This window comes from Miniopterus natalensis, chromosome X, assembly GCF_054644295.1.
Source record: "Miniopterus natalensis isolate mMinNat1 chromosome X, mMinNat1.hap1, whole genome shotgun sequence".
Taxonomy (NCBI): Eukaryota; Metazoa; Chordata; class Mammalia; order Chiroptera; family Miniopteridae; genus Miniopterus; species Miniopterus natalensis.
In genome coordinates this window covers 54,100,248-54,126,726 of record NC_142103.1, presented here as the reverse complement: position 1 = coordinate 54,126,726, position 26,479 = coordinate 54,100,248, and the positions used below count along the sequence as shown (strand labels likewise).

At 37.3% G+C, this 26,479-nt stretch overlaps 1 protein-coding gene across 3 annotated transcripts in view; it reads right to left on the bottom strand.

Annotated features, from left to right (window-relative positions):
• The window catches only part of ZC3H12B (zinc finger CCCH-type containing 12B), a 349,800-nt gene that overhangs the window by 15,233 nt on the left and 308,088 nt on the right, over positions 1 to 26,479 (bottom strand). For all 3 annotated transcript variants that reach the window (XM_016210168.2, XM_087829308.1, XM_016210169.2), the window contains one exon: positions 14,953 to 15,712. In XM_016210168.2, the coding sequence (XP_016065654.2) occupies positions 14,953 to 15,563 (611 nt within the window). In that variant the 5' untranslated portion in view covers positions 15,564 to 15,712. The remainder of the gene's footprint in view (positions 1 to 14,952; positions 15,713 to 26,479) is intronic.

Genomic DNA, 26,479 nt, shown 5'->3' with positions numbered 1-26,479 from the left:
GCAGAATCTCAGTAATGTATATATTAACTTCTTTTTTTAAAAAATTTTATTTTTGTTTAAAATATTACAGATGTCCCTTTTTCTTCCCAAAACCCGTTCCACCCCATCCCATCCCCCTCCCCAGTCCGTCTCCCCACCATTGTCCGTGTCCTTGGGTTGTGCATATATGCACATAAACTCTCTGGTTACTCTCTCCCCCTCCACCCACCCACCCTCCTCCATCCCTCTGACACTCGTAAGACTCATCTATGCTTCCATGTCATTGAATCTATTCTGTTCATAAGTTTATTAAGTTCTTTAGATTCCACGTATCAGCGAGATCATGTGATATTTGTCTTTCGCTGCCTGGCTTATTTCACTTAGCATAATATTCTCCAGGTCCATCCATACTGACCCAAAGGGTACAAAATTCTTCTTCTTTACAGCTGTGTAGTATTCCATGGTGCAAATGTCCCACAGTTTTTTTATCCACTCATCTACTGATGGGCACTTGGGTTGTTCCCAAATCTTAGCTATTGTAAACAGTGCTGCTATGAACATCGGGGTACATATATTCTTTCTGATGAATGTTTCAGGATTCTTAGGATACATTCCTAGGAGAGGAATCACTGGGTCAAACGGCAGCTCCATTTGTAATTTTTTGAGGAAACTCCATACTGTTTTCCATAGTGGTTGCACCAGTCTGCATTCCCACCAACAGTGTACTAGGGTTCCTTTTCCTCCACATCTTCTCCAGCACATGTTGTTTGTTGATTTGTTGATGGCAGCCATTCTGACAGGTGTGAAGTGATACCTCATTGTGGTTTTAATTTGTATCTTTCTTATGATTATCGACTGTGAGCATTTTCTCTTGTGTCTCTTGGCCATCCGTATGTCCTCTTTGGAGAAGTGTCTATTTAAGTCCTTTGCCCATTTCTTAATTGGGTTGTTTGTCTTCCTCTTGCTGAGTACTATGAGTTCTTTGTACACTTTGGAAATTAGCCCCTTATCAGATTCGTCCTTGGCAAATATGTTTTCCCAGACCATGGGGTTCCTTTGTATTTTGAGGTTGTTTTCTTTTGCTGTGCAGAAGCTTTTTAGTTTGATGTAGTCCAATATGTTTATTTTTTCTTTTCTTTCTTTTGCCCTAGAAGATGTATCAGTGAAAAGTCCACTACGTGGGATGTCTGTGACTTTACTGCCTATGTTTTCTTCCAGGATTTTTATGGTTTCGTGACTTACATTTAAGTCTTTTATTCATTTTGAGTTTAGTTTTGTGTATGGTGAAAGTTGGTGGTCTGGTTTCACTTTTTTGCATGTATCTGTCCAATTTTCCAAGCATCACTTATTGAAGATACTGTATTTACTCAATTGGATGCTCTTGCTTCCTTTGTCAAACATTAACTGACCATAGCGGCCTGGGTCTATTTTTGGGGTTTCTGTTCTCTTCCATGGGTCTATATGTCTGCTGTTGTACCAATATCAGGCTCTTTTGATTACAGTGGCTTTGTAGTACAGTATGAAGCCTGATGATGTGATCCCTCCCACTTTGTTCTTTTTTCTAAAGATGGTTGCAGCTATTTGGGGTCTTTTTTGGTTCTAGATAAATTTTCAAAATGTTTGTTCTAGATCTGTGAAATATGCTGTTGGTATTTTAATAAGTATTGCATTGAATTTATAAATTGCTTTGGGTAGTATGGACATTTTAATGATATTAATTCTTCCAATCCATGAGCATGGTATATTCTTCCACTTGTTTATATCTTCCTCTATTTCTTTTTTCAGTGTCACGTAGTTTTCTGAGTACAGGTATTTTTATATCCTTGGTTAAGTTTATTCCTAGGTATCTTATTTTTTAGTTGCAATGGTAAATGGTATTTTTTTTTTTTTTTTTTAGTTTCTCTCTCTAAAAGTTCATTGTTGGTGTATAAAAATGCCATTGATTTTCAAATGTTGATTTTGTATCCAGCTACCTTGCCAAATTCGTTTATCAAACCTAGTAGTACTTTGATGGAGTCTTTAGAATTTTCTATGTAAGTATGATGTCATCTGCAAATAATGACAGTTTTACTTTCTCCTTTCCAACTTGGATAACTTTTATATTTTCTTCCTGTCTGATGTCTGTGGCTAAGACTTCCAGTACTATGTTGAATAAGAGTGGTGAAAGTGGACATCCCTGTCTTGTTCCTGTGTTTAATGGAAGTGGTTTTAGTTTTTGCCCATTGAGCATGATGTTGGCTGGAAGTCTGTCATATATGGACTTTATTATGTTGAGGTATGATCCCTCTATTCTCATTTTGCTGAGAGTTTTTATCAGAAATGGCTGCTGGATTTTGTTGAATGATTTTTCTGCATCTATTGATATGATCATATGATTTTTGTCCTTCATTTTGTTTATGTGATGTATCACATTTATTGATTTGGGGAAGTTGTATCAAACTTGCATCCCCAGAATAAATCCCACTTGGTTGTGATGTATGATTTTTTAATTGTATTGTTGGATCCGGTTTGCTAGTATTTTAGTGAGGATGTTAGCATCTATGTTCATCAGGGATATTGTCCTGTAATTTTCTTTCTTTGTAGTATCTTTATCTAGTTTTGGGATTAGGATGATGTTGGCTTCATAAAAAGAGTTCGGAGTTTTCTCTTCTCTTGAATTTTCTCGAATAGTTTGAGTAGAATAGGTGTTAATTCTTCTTTGAATGTTTGGTAAAACTAGCCTGTAAATCCATCTGGTGCAGGACTTTTGTTTGCTGGGAGTTTTTTGATTCCTGCTTCAATTTCATTCGTTCTTATCAGCTTATTGAGGTTTTCTTCCTCTTCTTAATTCAGCTTTGGAAGGTTGTATGCTTTTAGGAATTTGCCCATTTCACCAATGTTGTCCAATTTGTCGGCATATAGTTGCTCATAGTATTTTCTTACAGTCCTTTGTATTTCTGTTGAGTCAGTTGTTATATCACCTCTTTCATTTTTAATTTTATTTATTTGGGTCCTCTCTCTTTGTTTATTAGTGAGTCTGGCTAAAGGTACATCAATCTTATTTATTTTTTCAAAGAACCAGCTCTTGGTTTCATTGATTTTTTGTATTTTTTTTAGTCTCTTTGTCATTAATTTCTGCTCTGATCTTTATTATTTCCTTTCTTCTACTTCCTTTTGGCTTTTCTTGCTGTTCTCATTACTGTTCTTTCAGTTGTTGTGTTAGATAGTTCATTAGATATTTTTCTTGTTTCTTGAGATAAGCCTGTAATTCTATGAATTTTCCTCTCAGGGCTGCTTTCACTGTGTCCCATAGATTTTAGGTTGTTGTCTGTTCATGTTCATTTCTTTTCACGAAGTGTTTGATTTCATCCTTGATCTCATTGTTAACCCATTCATTATTTAATAACATGATATTTAGCCTTCATGTGCTTGAATATTTTTGAGTTTTTTTATAATGGTTGATTTCTAGTTTCATGGCATTGTGATCAGAGAAGATGCTTGATATGATTTCAATTTTCTTGTATTTGAAGAGACTTGCCTTGTGCCCTAACATGTGGTCTATTTTTGAGAATGTTCCAGGTGCACTTGAGAAGAATGTGTATTCTGCTGCTTTGGGGTGAAATGTTCTATAAATGTCCCTTAAATCCATTAGGTCAAGTGAGCCATTTAAGGTCTGTGTTTCCCTGTTGATTTTTTGTCTTGATTATCTGTCCAGTGCTGACAGTGCAGTGTTTAAGTCCCTCACAATGATTGTGTTGCTTTCAATCTCTCCCTTAAAGTCCTCCAAGAATTTTTTTTATATATTTAAGTGCTCCTATATTGGGCGTTTAATTGCTTATAAGGGTTATTTCCTCCTGTTGGATTGATCCCTTTAGTATTATGTAGTGATCACCTTTGTCTCTTGTTATGGTCTTTATTTTGACATCTATTTTGTCAGAGATAAATATCGCTACTCCAGCTTTCTTCTTTTCATTTGCATTGACTATTTTATTCCATCCCTTCACTTTGAGACTGTGTGAGTCTTTTGCTCTCAGGTGGGTCTCTTGTAGACAGCATATATTTGGTTCCTGTTTTCTTTTCCATTCAGCTACTGTATGTCTCTTGATTGGACCATTTATTCTGTTTACATGTAAGGTTACTCTTGATATAAACGTATTTAATGCTATTTCCCTCCTTTATGCTGATGTACCTTCCTCTCACTATACATCTTTTTCTTAGAGCAGTCCTTTTACCATTTCTTGCAATGCTGGTTGGTTGGTACTGAACTCCTTTAACTTTTTTTTTGGTCTGGGAAGCTCTTTATTTCACCTTCAATTTTAAATGATAGCCTTGCTGGATAAAGCAATCTTGGTTGCATGTTCTTGGTTTTCATTACTTTGAGAACTTCATGATACTCCCTTCTGGCCTGAAGAGTTTCTGTTGACAAATCAACTCTTAGCCTTATGGGGTTTCCCTTGTAGGTCACTGCTTGTCTCTCTCTTGCAGCCCTTAATATTTCTTCTTTGTCCTTGACATTTGCCATTTTAATTATGATGTGTCTTTGAGTGGGTCTCTTTGGGTCCCTCGTATTTGGAACCCTCTTTGCTTTCTGAACTTGTGTACCTTTCTCCCTCACCAGCATAAGGAAGTTTTTTGCCATTATTTCCTCCACCAAGTTCTCTATCCCTTGCTCTCTTTCCTCCCCCTCTGGCACTTCTATAATGCGAATGTTGTTTTGCTTCTTGTTGTCCCAAGGCTCCCTTAGACTGTCCTCATACTTTTTAAGTGTTTTTTGTTTTTGGTGCTCTGATTGAGTGATTTTTTTCTACCTTGTCTTCTAAGTCACATAATCTATTTTCTGCTTCACTGAGCCTGCTTTTGATTCCTTCCAGTGTATTCTCGATATCAGACACAGCATTCTTTATTTCTGTCTGATTTTTGTTTATGTTATGTATCTCTTTTTTCATCTTTTCCCTAAGGTCCTCTATTGTCTTGTTTTTCTCATTAAGTTCCTTGAACATCTTCATAATCAGTACTCTGAACTCTGTTTCTGATAGCTTGCTTAACTCTATCTCATCAAAGACTTTCTGGCAATTTTTTCTTTCTTTATTTTGAGGGTTGTTTCTTTGTCTCCTTATTTTGGTAGGTCTTAGTGTTTGTATCTGTATATTAGATGTATTTCCTGTCTCCCAGTCTTGTGCGGTGGGATTTTGTCTTGTGAGTCCAGTGGAGCCAGAGGTGTGTTTTCCTTATACTTCTGAGCTCTTTGCTCTAGGCATGTCCCTTTTATGGGTGTTCCTTTTGTGGTTTCTTTATGTTTTCCTGTTGTGGTTGGGTCGAGATTGTTGTTGACTAGTCCTTGGTAGGACTCTCCTGTCAGGTTGGCTAACTGTGTGTCTAATCCCCAACCTCATCATATAAGCTGTTGTATGGGTGCTGGCAAGTTAGCACAATACACAACTAAACTTCCAGGAAACAAGGATTATCTTACAAAATATCTTGATAGCCACAATGAAAACAACCCAAGTGAAAATAGAACTGGGAAAGTAAAGGAGAACACAGAGAAGCAAAAAAAAGCTTAAAAAAAAGAGAGAGAGAAAGAAAAGTAAAGCTTAGAGAGAGTAATGTATAGTGTTGTTACCAGTGATGAAAATTTAGAAAAAAAGAATAATAAACTAAAATGTAAAAAATAGAGAGCTACTGGGAGATAACTGATGCAGAGAAAAGATTCTGAAGGAAAGGCCAGCAAAAAATTAAGGAAGAGAATAGGAATAGGATAATAGTTGAAAATGAGAAAATAAAAATACAATAAAGAGAATAAGAGAAACTAACCATCAGACAAAAAGATAGGAAGATAGAAGGGAGGATAACAAAAGAAAGAAATAAAAGAGGAAAAAAAAGTTATGCCAATGAATCAAGAGGCGAGAGAGAGATAAAGCCCAGGCTGGGAGGGAGTCCAATAAGAGATTCAGGGGAAACTATAGAGGAAAACAGAAAATTTCTTGGTTGTAATGATAAAGTCCCAGTCATTAAGCAGGGGTATCAAGAGAGCCTTGATAGTAGAAGCAAGGGTGAAACAAAACAAAGCAAATAAACAAAACAAAACAGAAAAACAAAACAAAAGCTAAGCAAAACAAAATTCTTTTATAAAAATAGACAAAAATTTAGTTAAAAAATGTTTAAATTTTTTTAAAAAAATTATTATAAAATTTAAAAAGAAGGAAAAACATATAATTTTTCCTCCTTTCTCTTCTTCCTAAGGGAAAAAGAGAAAAAATAAACAAAGAAAAAATACACAAACAAAACAAAACAAAAAACAGAAAAAAAAAATCAATTGGGTGAGTTTCTTCTGGGCAGCTTATGTGGTCTGAGGCTCACTGTTTTGTATGCTGATTTCCATATCCCTGGGAGGTACTTGTATATCAGCCAGTGTGATGAGTTTTTAGGTTTGGCTCTGGTGTACTTAGGTAGATGGTTGATCTGAGGCTCTCCGTGGGCCACCTCCTCTTTTCAGCTGTTTTGCAACTTTTTTCTCCAGAGTTTTCAGTAGTCTTCAGGGTGCCAGATGGCTAGTGTAGCTCAGAGTATCTCTCCCCTTACTTAGAGGTTTCACTGTCAGGCGCTCCCTGTGAGGGAGTTAGTTTCTGCTCCACTGCCAGCTCCTCTGTCTCTACCATATCATCTGATTCTAGTTCCCCATGTACTGCCCTGCTGCAGTTTCAGATTGAGTTCAGCCTGTTGCCTTTCCTGTATGGGCCGTTTCAGCAGGCTGGGATCAGCGGGTTTGATTAAAAAACATTCCAGTGAGCCCTTTGCCTGCCCAGCCCCCAGCAGGGGTTTTCAGCTTTTCCTTCAGTTCCCAAATACAGTCCCTGAGATTCCTATTCTTGTAATGTCCTCCTGTGAGCTGTTCTCCCTTCCAGCTTAGGACCTTGCCCTGTGGGTGTGTCTGGGTCCTCAGTAAGCTGGACCAGCTCCTTTCCTATTGGGGGTGGTGCTCTCAGGCTGCAGGAGAGGCAGGCGGGCTCCACCCCTCCCTTCCCAGCTCTGGTTGGCTGGTTGCACCAGGCCTGCCCCTCATATAGTCTACTCTGCAGACTCCAATCCCAGCTTCAGCTAGTCTCTCTGCCCAGTGCACAGCTGGAAGGTGGGAGCCAGTTCAGTTATCAGAACTCAAAAATGCACAAAGCAAGGCACAGGCAGAGAGTCCTCCCTGCAAGGTCCTGCTGCCCACGCGCCAAGGCACCCAGCAGGAGGGGAACCAAAGTCAGCTCAGTGCAGCTCCCCTCACTGCTCATCTCAGCAAAGCTGGGGAGGCTCCACTGGCCACCACGGCGCCCCTTAAGGCTGGTCACAAATTCCAGCCTCTCTGCACCAGGAGCTCAGGGTGGGGGAGCTCTCCTCCCCTTCCCCTGGTCACACAGATTAAATGCTTTCTGGGACTCAACAGAGTGCCTTACTGGGAGGCGGAGGGTCTCTGTGTGCAGCTGCTCAGTCCCAGCCTCTGGTCCCTTACTACTCAAGTGCCACACACTTTAGGACACCCTTTCCTGTAGTCAGCACCCTGAGTATCATACTCCAGTCACATCCGCCATTAGACGCTTTGTTTCCTAGGAAGGCGCCATCCCCCTTCTCGTGGACTCACTGCTCCGGTGGTTCCCTCTGCCCTCCCTCTGGGACACTCCTTACCCTCTCCTCTGCTCTGGGTGTGATATCCCCCCTTTTGGATGCTGCTCTGCACGCCCGAGGGGAGGGAATTTTGCAGCTTCCAAGTCTTGGGGTTTGAAGCCCAGCACAGGCTTCAGGGGGGGACTCCCTCTTTTTACACCCCCCCTCTCTTACTGCATTCTATGATGTTTTTCAGTGCTCCCTTCTCTCACTCTGTCCACTCAAGTATGTTTCTCTGGTTTTTCCAAGCTGGCTACACAATATTTTAGGAGTAAATAGAGTCTGTGGCTGGGAGCAGGGGCCCTCTGCTGCTTCTCATAGTGCTGCCATCTTCCCTCCCTGATCACAATTTTTAATTTTTTGAGAAAACTCCATACTGTTTTCAATAGTGGCTGCACCAGTCTGCATTCCCATCAGCAGTGTACTAGGGTTTCGCATCCTTGCCAGTACATGCCTTTTGTTGTTGGTAGCCATTCTGGCAGGTGTGAAGTGATACCTAATTGTGGTTTTAATTTGCATCTCTCTGATGATTAGTGGCATTGAGAATTTTTTCATATATCTTGGCCATCTGTACGTCCACATTGGAGAAGTGTCTATTTAGGTTTTTCGCAAATTTTTTATTGGATTGTTTGTCTTCTTTTTGTTATGTTGCAAGAGTTACTTATATATTTTGGAAATTAACCATTTATCAGTTGTTTCATGGGCAAAAATGTTCGCCCATACAGTAGGCTTCTTTTTTGTTTTGCTAATGGTGTCTTTCTCTGTGCAGAAGTTTTTATTTTCTTGTAGTCCCACTGGTTTATTTTCTACTTTGTTTCTCTTGCCCTAGGAGATGTGTCAGCAAACATATTGCTACAAGAGATGTCTGAGATTTTGCAGCCTACATTTTCTTCTAGAATTTTTATTGTTTCACAACTTATGTTTAAGTCTTTTATCCATTTTGAGTTTATTCTTGTGTATGGTGTGAGTTGGTCTTCAAGCTTCAGTTTGTTACGTGTACCTGTCCAATTTTTCCAACACCATTTATTGAAGAGACTGTCTTTATTCCATTGTATGCTCTTGCCTCCTTTGTCAAATATTAATTTATTGTAAAGTCTGGTTCAAATTCTGGCTTCTGTTATTATCTATAGATCTATATGCCTGTGTTTGTGCTAGTACCAAGCTGTTTTGATTACAGTGGCTTTGCAGTATAACTTGATATATGGTATTGTGATTCTTCCAACTTTGTTCTTCTTGTTCAAGATTGCTGTGGCTATTCAGGGTTTTTTTTTGGTCCCATATAAATTTTTGGAATATGTTTTCTAGATATGTGAAATATGATATTGCTATTTTAATAAGGATTGCATTGGATATAGATTGCTTTGGGTAGAATGGGCATTTTAATGATTTTAATTCTACCAGTCCATGAACACGGTATATTCTTCTAGTTGTTTATATCTTCCTCTATCTCTTTTTGCAATGTACTGTAGTTTTCAGGTACAGGTGTTTTACCTCCTTGGTCAAGTTTAGTCCTAAATATCTAAATTTTTTTGTTGCAATGGAAAATGAGATTGTTTTTTAGTTTCCCTTACTTTGAGTTCGTATTGGTGTAAAAAATGCCATCAATTTCTGGATGTTAATTTTGTATCTTGCTACTTTACCGAATTCATTTATTAAATCTAATAGTTTTTTGGTGAAGCCTTTAGAGTTTTCTACGTACAATATCATGTTATTTGCAAATGGTGACGGTTTTACTTTCTCCTTTCCAATTTGAATGCCTTTTATTGTTTCCTCTTGTTTGATCACTGTGGCAAGGACATCCAATACTATGCTGAATAAGAGTGGTTAAAGTGGGCCTTCCTGTCTTGTTTCTGTTCTTAAGGGAAATGCTTTTAGCTTTTGCCCATAGAGTATGATATTTGTTGTAGGTTTATCATCTATGGCCTTTATTATGCTGAGTTTTGATCCTTCTATCCCCACTTTGTTGAGTTTTTATCAAAGTGGATGTTGGATTTTGTCGAATGCTTTTTCTTCATCTGTTGATATGATCGTGTGATTTTTGTCTTTCAATTTGTTTATGTGATGTATCACATTTATTGTTTTGCAAATATTGTAGCAGCCTTGCATCCCTGGAATAAATGCCACTTCGTCATGGTGTATGGTATTTTTAATATATTGCTGGATCCAATTTACTAATATTTTATTGAGGATTTTAGCATCTATGTACATCAGGGATACTGGCCTGTTATTCTCTTTCTTTGTAGTGTCTTTGTCTGGATTTGGAATTAGGATGATGTTGGCCTCATAAAAAGAGCTTGGAAGTGTTCCTTCCTCTTGGGTGTTTTTGGAATAGTTTGAGGAGGATAAGTTTTAGTTCTTCTTTGAATGTTTTGTAGAACTCCCCTATGAAGCCATCTGGACCAGGGCTTTTGTGTGCTGGAAGTTTTTTGATTACTGCTTCAGCTTTATCTGGAGTTATCAGTGTATTCAGGTTTTCCGACTCTTCCTGATTGAGTTTTGGAATATTGTATTATTTTTCTAGGAATTTGTCCCTTTCATCCAGGTTGTCCAATTTGATGGCCTATAATTGTTCATAGTATTTTCTTAAAATCCTTTGTATTTCTGTTGGGTCAATTGTTACTTCACCTCTTTCATTTCTGATTTTATTTATTTGGGTTTTCTCTCTTTGTTTCTTGATGAATCTGGCTAAAGATTAATCAACCTTGCTCATCTTTTCAAAGAACCAACTCTTGGTTTCATTGATCTTTTGTAGTATGTTTTAGTCTCCATGTCATTTATTTCTGCTCTGATCTTTACTATTTCTTCCCTCTACTTACTTTGGGCTTTTCTTATTGTTCCCTTTCTAAGTCGTTAAGTTGTAGGTTTAGATAATTTATTAGAAATTTTTCTTATTTTTTGAGGTAGGCCTGTTTTGCTATGAATTTCTTTCCCAAGACTGCTTTCATTGTATCCCATAGATTTGGGGTTGTTGTGTTTTCATTTTCATTTGTTTCCAAGAAGTTTTTGATTTCTTCCTTGGTCTCTTTGGTAACCCATTCACTATTTAATAACATGTTATTTAGCCTCCATGTATTTGAATGTTTTTTAGTGTTTTTATTGTAGTTGATATCTAATTTTATGCCCTTGTGATCCAAAAAGATTCTTGATATGATTTCCATCTCCTTGAGCTTGTAGAGACTTGTTTTGTGTCCTAACATGTGATCTCTCTTTGAGAATGTCTTGTGTGCACTTGAGAAGAATGTATATTCTGGAGTTTTGGGGTGAAATATTCTGTAAGTGTCAAATTCCATCTGATCTAGTGTTTCAGTTAGAATCTCTGTGTCCTTGTTGATGTTTTGTTTAGAAGATGTATCTAGTGCTGTCAGTGAGGTGTTAAAGTGTCCTACTATAACTGTATTGCTGTCAATCTCTCTGTAAAGTCCCCCAGAATTTTAAAAATATATTTGGGTGCTCATATATTGGGTGCACATATATTTACCAGTATTATATACTCTTGTTAGATCAACCCCTTCAGTATTATGTAGTGATGTTCATTGTGTCTTGTTCTGGCTTACATTTTAAAGTCTATTTTGTCAGATATGAGTATTGCTTCTCCTGCTGTTTTGTTTTGTGTTTCATTTCCATTTGTATGGAATATTTTTTTCCAACACTTCACTCTCAGCCTGTGTGAGTCCTTTGTTTTGAAGTGGGTCTCTGGTAGACAGCATATGTATGGGTCATGTTATGTTATCCATTCAGCTACCCTGTCTTTTGATTAGAGCATTTAACCCATTTACATTTTAGGTTAGTATTGATAGGTGCTTATTCATTGCCATTCTTTCTTTATAGGTGTGTTTCTCTCTATCTTTCTTCTTCTTCTCCTTACACCAGCCCTTTTATGATTTCTTGTAGTTCTGGTTTGGTAGAAATAAACCCCTTTAGCAGTTTTTTTATCTGCAAAGCTCTTTATTTCACATTCAATTTTGAATGATAGCTTTGCTGGATAGAATAGTCTTGGATGCAGTCCCTTATTTTTCATTACCTTGCATACTTCATGCCACTCCCTTCTGGCTGAAGTGTTTCTATTGAACTTGGGTGACTTTTTCATTTACCAAATTAGGGAAGTTTCTGTCAATATTTTTTCAAACACTTTCTCTAATCCTCGGCTGGATTCTTCTCCTTCTGTTACCCCTATGATGTGGATGTTGTTACGTGTCATGTTGTCCAAAAGTTCCCTTAAAACTCTCTTCCTGCTTTAAAATTTTTTTTTTCTAATTGCTGCTCTCCTATCCTCCATTTTTCAATTGTTTTTTTCTTTTTGGTTCTCTGATTAATAGAGTTCACAGAATATGGTAGCATTTACACTTGAAATGGAATTTTCCTCCCCAAAAAACAGCTTGCAGAATGAATGTATCTTTTAGTATCTTAGAACATATCAGTGTGTAAATCACAGGTACACCACTACTTCAAATATTAAACATATACTGTCAATGACAAACAAAGCATTAAAATGTCAGCGCAGGTTCATCCAACATGCTGAGGGAGAACAGATGTTATTACATAATTTGTTTAAGAAGTACCAATCATGATAAATGTACAGCTAACCAATGGGAAAAACAAACCAAATTTAGGTTAATGGAACTAACAAATTTATAAACTGACTGTGGCACCGAACTTTGACAGTGTAAAATGTGATTACAGAATAAGGGAAGAGATGCTACCAAGGACAAAACCAAATAATATGGTTTACTATGCACTATTTTAATATACTCCTAAAAACAAGATTCAGCATTATATTTTTGCTTATTTAAATTATGTGAGATATATTTAATTTAGTAAAGCAACTTTTACAAAAGACAAAAGTTCATCTTCCTATCAGTATGACAGTTTGTTACTGGCATAAACTAGATATGCTAAAAGAAATTACCTTAGTAATTAATTCTCCATTATTCCTTTTCAAGCAAAAGAAGCACATAGTATCTGTCATAACTACAAATACTTGAATAGAAATCCAAAGACAAGGAAGATTGTATATCAGCATGAACTCAAAGTACTCAAAGAAGTCCTGGCTTCTTCTCATCCCCATCTCCAAAATACAAAACCTTACACCCAGCCTAAGGTGTTTAGTGTTTGATCTGATGAGATTGAGTGTAGCAAATCCCATACCACTTCCTCTCAAGAATCACTTTAATTTATGCCTATTAGGAGGAGAGCAGAGTTACATTTGGCCCTTTGGAAAAAAAATCACCTTTTGCTTTCCACTGGTAGATTGCAACATTATTGTTTTGTGTACAGATCATTTAATTTCCTTGTTACTATGCTTCTAGTTTCCCTTCATTAAAACAGGGGAGATGGCTAGCCTGCTTTACCCACTTTGCAATGATACTGTCATGATTTAAAAGATTTGAAAAAGGAATTCAGTAAATGTATTATTTGCTCCTAGGAGGAATGCCAAGCATTCTTAACAACACTAATAGCCGTATAGTGTTGCATAATATTGTCAGAGAGGCATTGGAGTCAGATTCAGATTTTGAGAAAAGCTTCATCAATTATTATTTGTGCAACCTTGGGCAGTTACTGAACCTCTCTGAATCTGAGTCTCCTCTCCCTACCTGCAAAAATTAACTGAAATAGTCCACTCTTACAGGATTTTTAGTGAGGATTAAATTACATATGCAAAAAGACCTGGTACAAAATACATATTTATAATTGTTAGTTTAATTTCATTCATTTGAAGCCAGAGACTTAAGTTCAAGTGCTTATTTTTCTACTTACTAGCTATAAAAGGAAGTCACTTAACTTTGCTGAGCTCTAGTTTTGTCATCTGTAAAATAAAGTTGCTGTGATGTGTACCTCTGCTAAACAACTCCTGAATACACCAATGGTATGGTTCATAAGACTTGCCCTTATTCCTGCTCCCTCATATCTCTGTGGGACCATCCAATATTGTGATTTGTGCTGTGAAGAAAACAAGGGAGGCATAAAACAAGGTCCTTGGCCTCAAAAATAATGGAATAGTCAAATAAAAAAAAATTTGTTCTGATTGTGTACAGTCTAAGAATCCCAGTGAGCTCATCAAATAATGGTGGACTCAATACAAAGTTGGCTCCTGATCACTGGGAATGTTTAAGCCAAACATGGATGACAACTCATTTGAGAAATAGAAGAAGAAATTTCTAAGGCTCTCTGACATGAAATAATAAATTATCTGAGAAAACACTGCAGTGGAACAAAAAAAAATTATATGAGAGAGTATGGAATAAAGTATGAAGACACTCTTTGTTCTGTATTACTTTCCTATTGCTGATGTAATATTTAATGGCTTAAAATCACACAAATTTATTCTTTTATAGTTCAGGAAGTCAGAAGTCTAAAATCAAAGTGTTGGCAAGGTTGTGTTCTTTCTTCAAACTTCAGTGGGGAATTCATTTCTTGCTCTTTTCAGCTTCTGGAGGTTGCCCACATTTCTTGGCTTATGGATCCTTTTTTACACCACTCTATACTATTCTCTCTGCCATCACATTTCCTCCTATTCATTCTGACCATGCTGTCTCCCTCACTCTCTTATAAGGACCCTTGTGATTACATTGAGCCCACCTTGATAATCCAGTATAATCTCCCTCACTTCAAGATCCTTAACTCAAGTTTCCTTTGACTATATTAATAGATTCCAAGGATTAAGATGCAGACATCTTTAGGGAGGTATTATTCACCCTACCATAAGCACTGCAGCTCAGAGACAACCATTGTGACCAGAAAAGTCAGAAGGTTGTTTGTGGAGGTAGTACAACATGAAAGGTATAAAGATAAGAAGGAGGTCACTCTTAGGTTGGGAAATGACATGAACACAAGAAGTAGGCATAGAAATCAGCATAATTTACATGGAAATTGTTAAAGAGACTGATGTAAATGCAAAAAGTGTGAGAGATACAATCAAATGGGAGGAAGAAAAGGTCATATCATACAGCCAAGTAGAGGGGTCCAAATTCAGAATGGCAATTGGGAGTTACTGTAAGTTCCCAAGTATGCCCTCAAGCCACATTATAAAAGCAACGTTTTGGGGATGATTGGTTTAGCCAAGTACAGGTGAGAGAGGAGACTCCAAGAAAAACAAAGGCTAAATGGTTATGTCTTCTCAGAAGCATAATTGATGTGTAAGCTGCTTTCAGAACACCTGAATATAAATTGGCAACAATTTCAAAGGAGGGAGAAAAGGCCAGAGCAGAATCATTTCAGACTCTGTCCACCTAGAAGAGCACAAGCTACAGACAACAACCAAGGGCTTCTCATAGTTCTTGGCAAAGGAAGACAATTTCTATGAGCTTAGGGCACTTTTAAAGAAAGAGAGAGAAAATATACCAGTCTTACCTCATTGCCACATTGCTTCCATCGATGACAACTGGCCTCAAATTGTCACTGCTGTCTATTTCATCTTCAAGGGACAGTTCAGGGCTTGCAATCTCTCTGGAAGTGGGCCCCTGAGGCACTAACAGACTCAAATTGGCCTGCCCTTCTAAATCACTTTTGTTCCCAAGTCTGACAAGCTCTGCCAATACATCATTAATAAGTGATTCTGGTCCCAGCTTATTCAGCACTGATAGAATCTGTTCCTCTGCATAGCCCAGCTTTAGAGCAAAATCCATCTTGGCTTGGTATTCTTTTTCCAAGTCAAGCTTTCCATCCTGTAGAATGCTGCTCTGGGAGAAGCTTGGATGATCCAGGCAGGGTGATCTACAGAGCTGGCGGTGTGGTTTAGAGGGAATTTCTTTTTTCTTCAACTGAACAGCTCCAGGTAGGCAGCTATTGTCATTGTTGTTGCTGCTCTTAAGGGTCATATGTTCAGGGTCACTCTCGGAGCTCATCCACTCTTCAGAATCAGCATTGCTCTGCTCTGTGCTGTCTTGTTTAGGCTGCTGCTTCTCTTTTTTGGAGGCACTCTTCTTCATTTTTGGTGTCTCCAATGCAGCCGTGGCCGTCATCCCGTTCAGTGGGTTTGAGATCTAATCAACTCTTTTTCTTTTTAGCCTGCTTGGAATCCACGTACAGTGGCATTTTTTTGTGGTACAGTGTTATGGTAGTGGTGGTGCAAGCGTTTGTTTGGTTTGGTATTTTCAGATGTTACCAATCCCTAAAAAATGAACACACATACTATAATCATATTTAGTAAAATTCTGGAAAAGCATTTTAGAATATAGTGGTTTCTTCCTAAGAAACTACAGGTTGTCTGACATCTTATTTTTCTACTTAAAGTGGCTGGACTCACCTTGCATGAAAAATATAAAGTTTTTAATTGCTCAATAATTCTAGACATAAGTCTTTCAATGGTGGCAATGATGCTATAATTCCCCCACCTCCAAAAAAATTGCAGCTAAAGTTAGCTGCTTGTCACAACTTAGAGAAACAGAAGCATGGTGTTTCAACAGGATGCAAAAATATATAGTTCAAAGCACTCTCTCTCTTCCTTTATGCCAGGTAAGTTGTCTAGATCCCACACCAGATCCTTCTTGCTATAGCTGAGCTCCACTCCTGAAGAGTACAACTTTTCCAGCACTACTTTATGCAAAATATCAGGGACCCCATTTACTGGAGAAATTGGAAAACCATTAAAATTGCTTTCAAGCCACTGAAGCAGGCTAGAAGGGTAACAAACAGAGAGGTGTGATCCAAATAAGGAAAGAAGTTTGTGCACACTCATGAATTGTATCTTCAGCCTCTTTCATTTATTATAATTGTACTTATTATATTGTAAAAGAAAGAAAATAAACTCAAGTTGCATGAGAAACCAGAACATTTAAAAAATATATAAATTACAGAAGAGAATCAGGGACAGTTTTATTTCTAAACTTGTCTCACCTACCTCACCTGTCCCGGTAGGTTTGAGTTCTAACCTGGCCAAAGTGTTTCTTTCAATTTGAGCCTCACTTTCTTCATTTGTAAAATGAGGATATCGATAGTTAGCTCACAAGGTAAGGATTACATATAATGAGTAAGAAAGTGTTTAGGAAAGCAAACAGAACATAGTATGTTCTCAAATTATGTAAAGGGTGCAACAGACACCACTAGAGGTTCAGTGAAAAAAAAAATAAGAAAGAAGACTGACCATGAGGGAAGGCTCTACACCTGTGAGCACTGAGAATCTCTTTGGATAGCAGCTGTGTTCACTAATCTAAAACCCGACTATATAATCAGTGTACTAAGGTTTTCCAGTTACACTTCAATTTTATTTATACAAACAAGAAGAAAAGATACCAATAGCTCTATCTAAGAATAATATGGCCTGGCTGGGAGTGGCTCAGCGGTTGAGCATCAACTAAGATTCAGGAGACTGTGGTTTGATTCCCGATCAGGGCACATGTCAGGGCTGAGGGCTCAGTCCACAGTTGGGGGAGTGCTGGAGGCAGCTGATCAATGAGGACTCTCTCATCATTGATGTTTTTATCCCTCTCTCTCTTTCTTTCTCTCTAAAATCAAAAATGACATATTTTTAAAAGAAAAAAAAAAAAAGAATAACATGGCCAACTGCATGCTTACTTAGAAGAGTCACATTTGGAAACATCATATGCACACAGAATTGACATCTGATAACTGATATTCAGACAGTATGTAATAACTCCTCTTCAATATTTTCACTTAATGAATTAGCCAACACATAGACACTCATTTCACTTTATTCCCTTTATAAAGTTCACATTTACTATCTGACTTACATTTCTATTCTTTTCAAAATAATTTTTAGGACATTGAGATTTCTGACCCTTCATTTATTCAAAGCTCCAAAGTCACTTAAAACAACAGTTTATAAGACTAAATACATATTTTCTTGGCAAGTGAGAGATACCTGTAAAAGACATGTTTGGCTGCTCTTAGCTAGTGGAGCATAGAATGTTTTTCTTCTTCTCTACTACCTGTTCAAATTGACATTGGTGTGAGCACGTTTACTATGTTCACACAAACATACAATAGCAAATTTAAACTCAGGAAAATCTCACAACATAGTAAATCATCATTGAAATTACTAGTTATTATTGTGAAATTTTCCTACTCAATAACCTATAGTAGAAGAGAAACAAATGACTTAGCAGACATAAACATGGATTTACCATTCAAAGCCTTCAGCAATATGATTTAAAAAATTGTTCTTTGTCCTAGAACCTATGTAGGTGTGTAGGTGTCATGTATTTTTTGTTTTTGTTTTGTTTTACAATGCAAACCTCTTGAGACAAAGATAGCAGGGATATCTTTTTATTCAAAAGAACAACATATATGCATACCCCATGTACATGAACAATCGTTTGGTGAAGGCCAAGGGAGGGTGAGGAGGGGGTGGGTGGAAGTGGGCAAAGGAGGGGGGGAAAGGGGACACCTGTAATAATGTCAACATTAAAAATTTTTAATTAAAAAAAAAGAATTCCATTTGGCATTTCTTGTACTGCTGGTTTGGTGGTGATGAATGCCTTTGGCTTTTGCTTGTCTGGGGAAATCTTGGTCTTGCCTTTGGTTCTGAATGGTGGCCTTGCTGGTTGGAGTATTTTTGGTTGTAGGTAGGTTTTTGTATTTCATCATGTTGAATATATTGTGTCACTCCAAAAACAAAACAAAACAAAACAAAACAAAACAAAACAAAACAAAACAAAACAAAACAAAACAAAACAAAAAACAAAACAAAACAAAACAAAACAAAAAAAACAGCTACTCAGTGCCAGATACTGTGATAAGCCCTGGGTCTAGGAAAAGAAACCAGAACTGATCCTGTCCTCAAAGAACTCACAAACTAATACAAAATTGGCTAGAAGTGGCCCTAGAAAATGCTGAAACACAATTCTATACACGGTGACCATTTTGGTTATAGTCCAAGCTGGGACACTTTTGAGAATGAAATGAGGACTATTAATTATTATGTCAGAACACTAGGCAAACCTGAGTCTGGTTGGTCCTTCAAGTTACTTGAAAATTTTCATTGACATATAGAAAAGGAAATGTTCAATTCTGTAAGTGGGGTTATAGATTGGAGTAGCTGGGTTATAGAATGGGGTAAGAATGTTACCTCTATGCTATAGCAGCACAACCCAGCACTTGTATGAAACTTGGAAAAGAGCCTCCCAGAAAGATGCACTCTGGAGGTCCCAGCTCTGTGCAGCACTCCAATACCCCTGTGAGACTAAGCTTAGCATGACAAGGAGTGGTGGTTGAAGAGATTAAGGAAGAATTCAGGAATGATATAATGTTGAAGTCATTTTTTGACTTATTAATTAAGTGCCAGAAAACATGTTAAGGGCTGAAGTTATAAAAACAGACATGGCCCCTGATTTCAAGGTGCTTATAGTGGTAGTGGTGGGGAGTGGAGACAGACAATAATGAAATAATTACATAATTCACAATTAAAAACTGTGAAAAGTGATTAAGAGACAGGTAAAGGCAAAAACTGCTTTTCACTTATATGTGAAATCTAAAAAAAACATGAAACAAACAAACAAAACAAAACAAAAACAGACTCATAGAAACAGAACAAACTGATGATTGCCAGAGGAGAGGAGGATGGGTGGATGGGTGAAAAAAGGTGAAGGGGAATATAGTCAATAACACTGATAACTTTTTGGGGTGACAGATGGTTACTAGACTTAATGTGATGATCACTTCATAAGGCATATAAATGTTTAATCACTATGTTGTATACCTGAAATTAATATAATATTGTATGCCAACTATAATTTAATTTTAAAAAGTATACGGAGTGCCTGGCTGGGTGTGGCTCAGTGATTGAGCATCCACCTATGATCCAGGAGACTGTGGTTTGATTCCCGGTCAGGGCACATGCCCAGATTGAGGGCTTGATCCCCAGTGGGGGGAGTGCAGGAGGCAGCCAATCAATGACTCTCTCATCATTGATGTTTCTATCTCCCTCTCTCTCCCTCTCCCTTCCTCTCTCTGAAATCAATAAAGACATATTTTTTTTAAAAGTCTATGAATTTAAAAAAAAAGTACAAGAAGCTATGAGTTGAGCCTTAAAGGAAAGAGTAACAATTTTCTGGGCAGGGAAATGTTTTTTAAATTATAGATATATGAAGATTAATATGATATTGTGCCTTAGTCAATACCTCATACCTAGTATTACTGATGAACAGTGATAAATAAAAGCATCGAGATGGCTAAAAGGAAATAGTTATTTTTGCCCAAAAAGGAAGTGGGAAGAAAGTTTCAAAGATGATGTTCTAGCATGTACTTACAGCAGGTTTTTGAGAGTTTTTATCTTTCATTGTTATTGATTGAAACAAATCACAAATGAATGAACTAATGATTTGTGTACTTTGGAAAACCACATTAGTCAGATGAAATTATAGGACTGGATGTAATTTGTTTAAAGAAGCTAAGAGTTTTGTCACCAGAAAGCCATGTATTATAGGTACAGAACTTGCTTATAATTTGTTTATGAATATAGTTAAGCAAATGGTTGCAAACTTGCATTTGAATCTAAAAAAGCAGAGAAACCATACAGGGAAAAGCTGCCAATAATGACCTCAAGAAATTTCCACTAAGAAAAAATGAAACAAAACAAAGCCTTCTTATTGCCATTCATTCTTCTCAGTGTACTTTCTTCCTCCAACCTTCCCCCATCATTCTTTTATGAAATACAATTCATTCATTTTGCATTTGCACAGAACAATTTTCCAAGATCAATCTTCAGGTGCTACTGCAAATGTCACTTCATTTTTTTTTAAATCAAAATATGCCAAAAACGCCCTGTATGGAAACAGAAGCATTTGGTCATGTCTACTGAGCCAAAACCATTGGAAATGTTCTAAAAAGCCCAAAAGTCATGTAGAACAGAGCTATCCAGCAGATAAGTCAAGAACAGAGTAGTAAATTCTCAATTATCTACATATAGTTAAACCACTTTACTATTCATGGAATTGTTAAATCTCAAGCTGTGCTGTGTGAAGGCATGTTTTGAGAGAGACTTAGAAATGCCTAGTTAGACAACTGCCCTTCCCTTTCCCTTCTAGCATTTTTTTCATAGCAGGCATCCTCAAAGAAAATATGTGTATAAATATTATCTACTAAGTGGGATTTTTAGTGGGGCCCAGGTAAGAGAGAAGTGACTGTAGTTCAGTTATCATGAGTATACTTAATCTTTTCTTAGTTTCTACTCTTTGAACTGTACCATTTTTTAAAGAATTAGCTTTAAAGAGAACAAATCTAAATCTGTATTGTATTAAGCCATCATATTTTACTTTAAAAATGGCAAAAATTTTTTAAAAAGTTATTATGAAACTTTAGGAATAGTAATAACATATGAACAATCGTTTTCATTTGCATTGCATATTAGAGTTACCTAAGTGCTTTCACATACATGCTTTCGATCAACAGGGCCACATCATTACTTATACAACCCAGATTTGGGTTCTTATGACTTATATAGCCCACCTTTAATTCCCTGTGTCAAGCATATCAGCTACAGAAGTTACACAAATCCCACGAAGCAACATAAAGTGTAAGCTTTCTTAATGCTCAGGAAGCAAAAAGGTTTGAAATCTTTACTGATTCTCAAAATGTAAAATTGTAAAATGTTAACATGAAGGCTAATTGAGATAATCCAAAATCCAAAATCTAAAATGTGTTTCTACCCTGGCCAGTGTGGCTCAGTTGGTTGAGTATCGTTCTGTGCACTGAAAAGTCACCAGTTTGATTCCCCATCAGGGCACATACCCAGGCTGCAGGTTAGGGTGCCTGTGGGAGGTAAATGATCGATGTTTCTCTCCCTCTTCCTTCATTTCTCTCTAAAAATCAATAAAAACATTTTTAAAATAAATAAAATAAAATGTGTTTCCATTTTCATTTGTATTAAATCAATTACATACAGCAATTATATCATAATGGAGATAAAGACTTGCTTCACTGCTTCCTCAACCTCCAATTACACCCACTTGTTCACTCTTAAAAGGTTTATAGGTAGGTAACACTTAGCAAAGAAATAAGTATAAGAAATAGCATATTTTCTATGCTATTTCTATGGTTTGTGAAAATGAGATTTTCCGCAAACATGAGAATATGCTTGTTGACTTGTCTGTTTTTACACTACCCTCTGAAATAAAATTGGCTTTTTATTTCTTTTAATTTTTTTGTCTTCAGTGTATTCTCAATATGTGTCACAGCAAAATCACCACCAGAACTAAGCACCACTGAACTTATTTAAAATGTCATAGCTTTGCATGATGAGATGGCCTCAATTCTTGTACCTTGCCCCCACATCAAATGTTGAAACTTTAGACAAAATGTTGATAGGAAAGTAATAGGTTGTTGATTTTCATTATCTGTTCATCCTTCTGGGATTTCAAACATAGTAGACACACAGTGATTTGATTTCAAGACCCATTATTCCTAGGTTTTGAACTGGGGCTCATTTTCTTGCTGTTCCACCACCATTTATCCCATTAGGAAGGACTTATGTCCATAGCACATCTAAAACACCTTTCACTACACACACTCTGTTGTCCAAACTAATTAAAACCACATTGGTAAATGTGACCTTAATTTGTATTGGAGTCCATCTCTCACACAAAGCATTTCTAGCATTCAACCTTCCCGAAGGTCAATAAAGCTGCAGGTTACATACTTACTAGTTATTTCTTGAAGGTCTGGAAAAAAAATCAGTTGAAATTCATGTAGGAAAGCTGCATCATACATTACAAGAGATGGTCTCTGTTAGAGTACCTGTACAGTCAATATGTGTTCTCTGGCCCTAGCCAGTTTTGCCCAGTGGTTAGAGCTTTGGCCAGCACAGACTGAAGGGTCCCGGGTTTGATTCTGGTCAAGGGCACGTACCTTGGTTGCAGGCTTAATCCCAGGTCCCTGGTCAGCACTCCAGGGGGAGCCAACCAATTGATGTATCTCTCTCACACTGATGTTTCTCTCTCTCTCTCCCTCTCTCTCTCTCTCTCCCCCTTCCACATTCTCTGAAAAACAATGGAAAAAATATCCTCACTTGAGGATTAAAAAAACCTCTCCCATCTTGAAAAAAAAAAAAAAAAATGTGTTCTCTGGTCACTCTAGTGATGACTGAAGGATTGTTATTAAAGTGGCTTCTCCAGAGAACACTCCAACTTCTGTGACTCATTTGTGAAGTTCCTTATCGCTCTCTTCTCTCCTCCCTTACCTCTCCCCTTTTCTCTCCTTCTCTATTCTCTTTCTTTCACTTTGTGCCACACACTCCCATCCATAAGACTCTTTTGGTCAAAAGCTGTAGAAAAATGTGGCTATGCCATTCTATACTTCCAGTAAATTGAAAAAATAGTGCCTGTTTTATGACTTCAACAGCAATAAACATGTCTTGAGTATTCCATTCAGTTAATAATACTGAGCTTGATCTTTTTTTATTCTCTATAATTCACTTGCTTTGAAAAATGAGTGGAATATATTCTGTTTTTTCTTCATGCACAAATAATTAGATTAAAATGAGAATGTACTCAATGATTAGGACAGTTCTGAGGGGAGGCTGCAGTATTGCAACTGTGATGTCATCAACTTAAGTCCGGTTATCCCCAAAGATTTTCAAGAAGAAATCTGAAATGTATTGGTAGGCAAATTGAAGTAGAAGGTAAAGGTGGGGGTGGAACAGATGTTATTAGACTCTCCTAAGTCTTAATTCTCTTTATTTAACCCAACACACTATTTGTTTTCACTTCTTCAGACAGTTATGTGTTGTTGTTTTCAACAGCTCTGTTATATCTTAGCAACACTACACTTCTGTGGCCAATGAAATTAATAAGAAACAGCTTTAAAATATTTCAGAGGCTTTCGGAATAAGGAATGCTTAATAATGCGATATATGTTACACTAAATATGGCAACCATATTATGCCAGAGGTACTCTCCTGTGTGCCCCATGAGCCTAGAGTGTTGGTGATCCTAGAAGGTTCCAAACAGGAATAGGGAACCCAAATAATAATGAGAAACTTCCTGCATATGGAGTTGGAGTCAGAAGATATGGGTTCAAATCTTCCTTCTACCACTTACAAGAGCTGTGTTGCGTTATGCAGGCATCTCACCTATGAGTCTGTTTTCTTATTTGGAAAATGAAGATACTCTTATCTGTCTGCAGAGAGGACTGGTGTGAGGAACAAGAAAGTGTATGATGAAAGCATAAACTGTAAAATTATATAATTGCAAGATATTGTTACTATTGGTTACAGCAGAGAGAGGTATGAACTGCTTAATAATAAGCAGTGACAACTGTAGTAGAATGAGTCAGTAGATTTAAGTGCTAGTCCCAACTCTACTGTGACTAATTATGGGATCATGGGCAAATTATAATACCTCTCTGAACCATAGTTTCCTTACCTGTAAAGTGAGAAGAATGATGGTACCTATTTCATAAGGGTTTGTAAAGATTAAATGCTTGCCCTAGCTGGTTTGCTCAGTGGTTAGAGCATTGGCCTGCAGACGCAAGGGTCCTGGGTTTAATTCTGACCAAGGGCACATACCTGGATTGCAGGCTCAATTCCCAAGTGTGGGAGGCAACCAATCAATGTGTCTCTCTCACATTGATGTTTCTCTTTCTCTCTCTCTCTTTTTCCCTTCCTCCTTCCCTCCCTTCCACTCTCTCTGAAAAGCAATGGAAAAAATATCCTTGTGTGAGGATTTACAAAGATTAAATGAAAAACATTTGAAAGCTGTTTATAAGCTGTAAAATTCTCTACCAGTTCAGTTGTCCATCTAACCTATTTTCATCACCCAGACGTGATAGGTTGTTTCACCATCAACGATACTGTTGAAACATGTCAAAGTAGTATTTCTCTTAGATTGCATTCAACACTTATCCAGACATTGCCAGTAGGAAGATATCCAAAAGCTGCCAGTCCACATTATAAAATCACTGTGTCAATTTGGATCTTTGAAATTAGAAAGTTCTAATTTTTCACTCCTTCTCTGCATACTATGAGCCCAGTACTGCTCCAGGTATTGAGGGTTCTAAAACAAATATGACAACTCCCTATAAGGTGCTCACATTCTATTAGGTGAGACAAACACATAAACAAATAGCTACAGAACAATATAATCTGTTCTCATAAATTTGTTCACAAATGCTAAGGGAATACCATGGAGGAAATAAGTAATTCTGTTATCTGAGGTGAGGGAAGTAAAATTTTAGCTGGCTTTGAGGGTGCATCAGAGAAAGGGTAAGGAAATTGTAGAAGACATGCTGACCAGATGGATTAGCATATTAAAGGGCACAGACCTGTGAAAGGCCATGGTGGGGTCAAAAATAGTAAATAATGCTCCCATACTCAGGATTCTCTCCCCTCTACTTCTTTCACTTTATCCTCTCCTTCATTTGTTACAAGTCTGTCTCTCTCCTCCACCAAAATGTGAGCTCCAGTAAAGGCAAGAACAATTCACATTCATGTTTGTATCTCTGTTTTATCTAATTCAAATACTGGGCATATTGCTATGTATGTGATAGAGTCTTAATAAATATTTTATTAAGTTTTCCCCTTCATACTGTTATGGCCTCTGACATATCCATAGAAGCGTTCAGTCAATTGTAGCTGATCAAAACAATAAAACCATTGGACTTTATAGCAGTTATATATAACCTTAACTATTAAATAAATGATGATGAGTTGGGTTAAAATGATTTCTTTTGAGTCACTTATTATCGAGGGTGGTATTTCCATAAAATATGTATATAACTGATTTTGTATTTCAATCAACACTAACACTACTTTTTGGAAAGCACCTTTTCATCTTAGAGATTAAAAACAATAAAAACATGGTTTTATATCTCTGTATCTATCTTGTTCATCAGTTTATTTTGTTTATTAGATTCCACAGATGAGTGAGATCATGTGGTACTTGTCTTTCTCTGCCTGGCTTATTTCACTTAGCATAATCTTCTCTAGGTTCATCCATGCTGACACAAAGGATAAGAGATCCTTCTTTTTTACAGCTGCATAGTATTCCATGGTATAAATGTACCACGGCTTTTTTACCCACTCATCTACTGATGGGCACATGGGTTGTTTCCAGATCTTAGCTATTGTAAATTGAGCTGCTATGAACATAGGGGTGCATAAGTTCTTTTTAATTTCAGAGGGAAGGTGGGGTTGGGGAGTGGGGGTGGGGAGAGAGTAATCAAGAACTTAGATGCATATATACATGACCTATGGCCACAGACAATAGTGTGAAGAAGCCCTGGGAGTGTGTGTCAGGGGTAAATGTGGGTGGAGGGGATCAATGGGGGTAAAAAAGGGGACATCTGTAATACTTTCAACAATAATAAAAAAAAGAAGAAAAAAGAATAAATGCATTGAGTTAAAAAAATAAGAACAATATATAGAAATAATTCTCCAAATGTCTAAAAGTTTATGTAGTAACTTTTATGCCATGAAATCTTTTGATAGTTACAGGATTTTATTTTTTATTGTTGCCACTATTACAGATGTCCGCATTCCGCTCCCCCCCCTTTGCCCACCTGCCCCCCACCCTCGCCCCACCATTCCCTCTGGCCATCACCACTGTTATCTTGTATATGCGTTATACATATATGTTCTTTGGCTAACCTCTTCACTTTGTTTCACCCAGTCCCCCCCCCTCAGATCTCTGTCAGACCGTTTCATGTATCCATGCTTCTGTTTCTATTTTGTTTGTTAGTTTATTTTGTTTATTAGACTCCACATATAAGTAAGGTCATATGGTATTTGTCTTTCTCTGACTGGCTTATTTCACTTAGCATAATAATCTCCAGGTCCATCCATGCTGTTGCAAAAGGTAAGAGTTCCTTCATTTTTATGGCCACATAGTATTCCATTGAGTACATGTACCACAGCTTTCAACCCACTCATGTACTGATGGGCACTTGGGCTGTTTCCAGATCTTGACTATGCTGCTACGATGGTGGG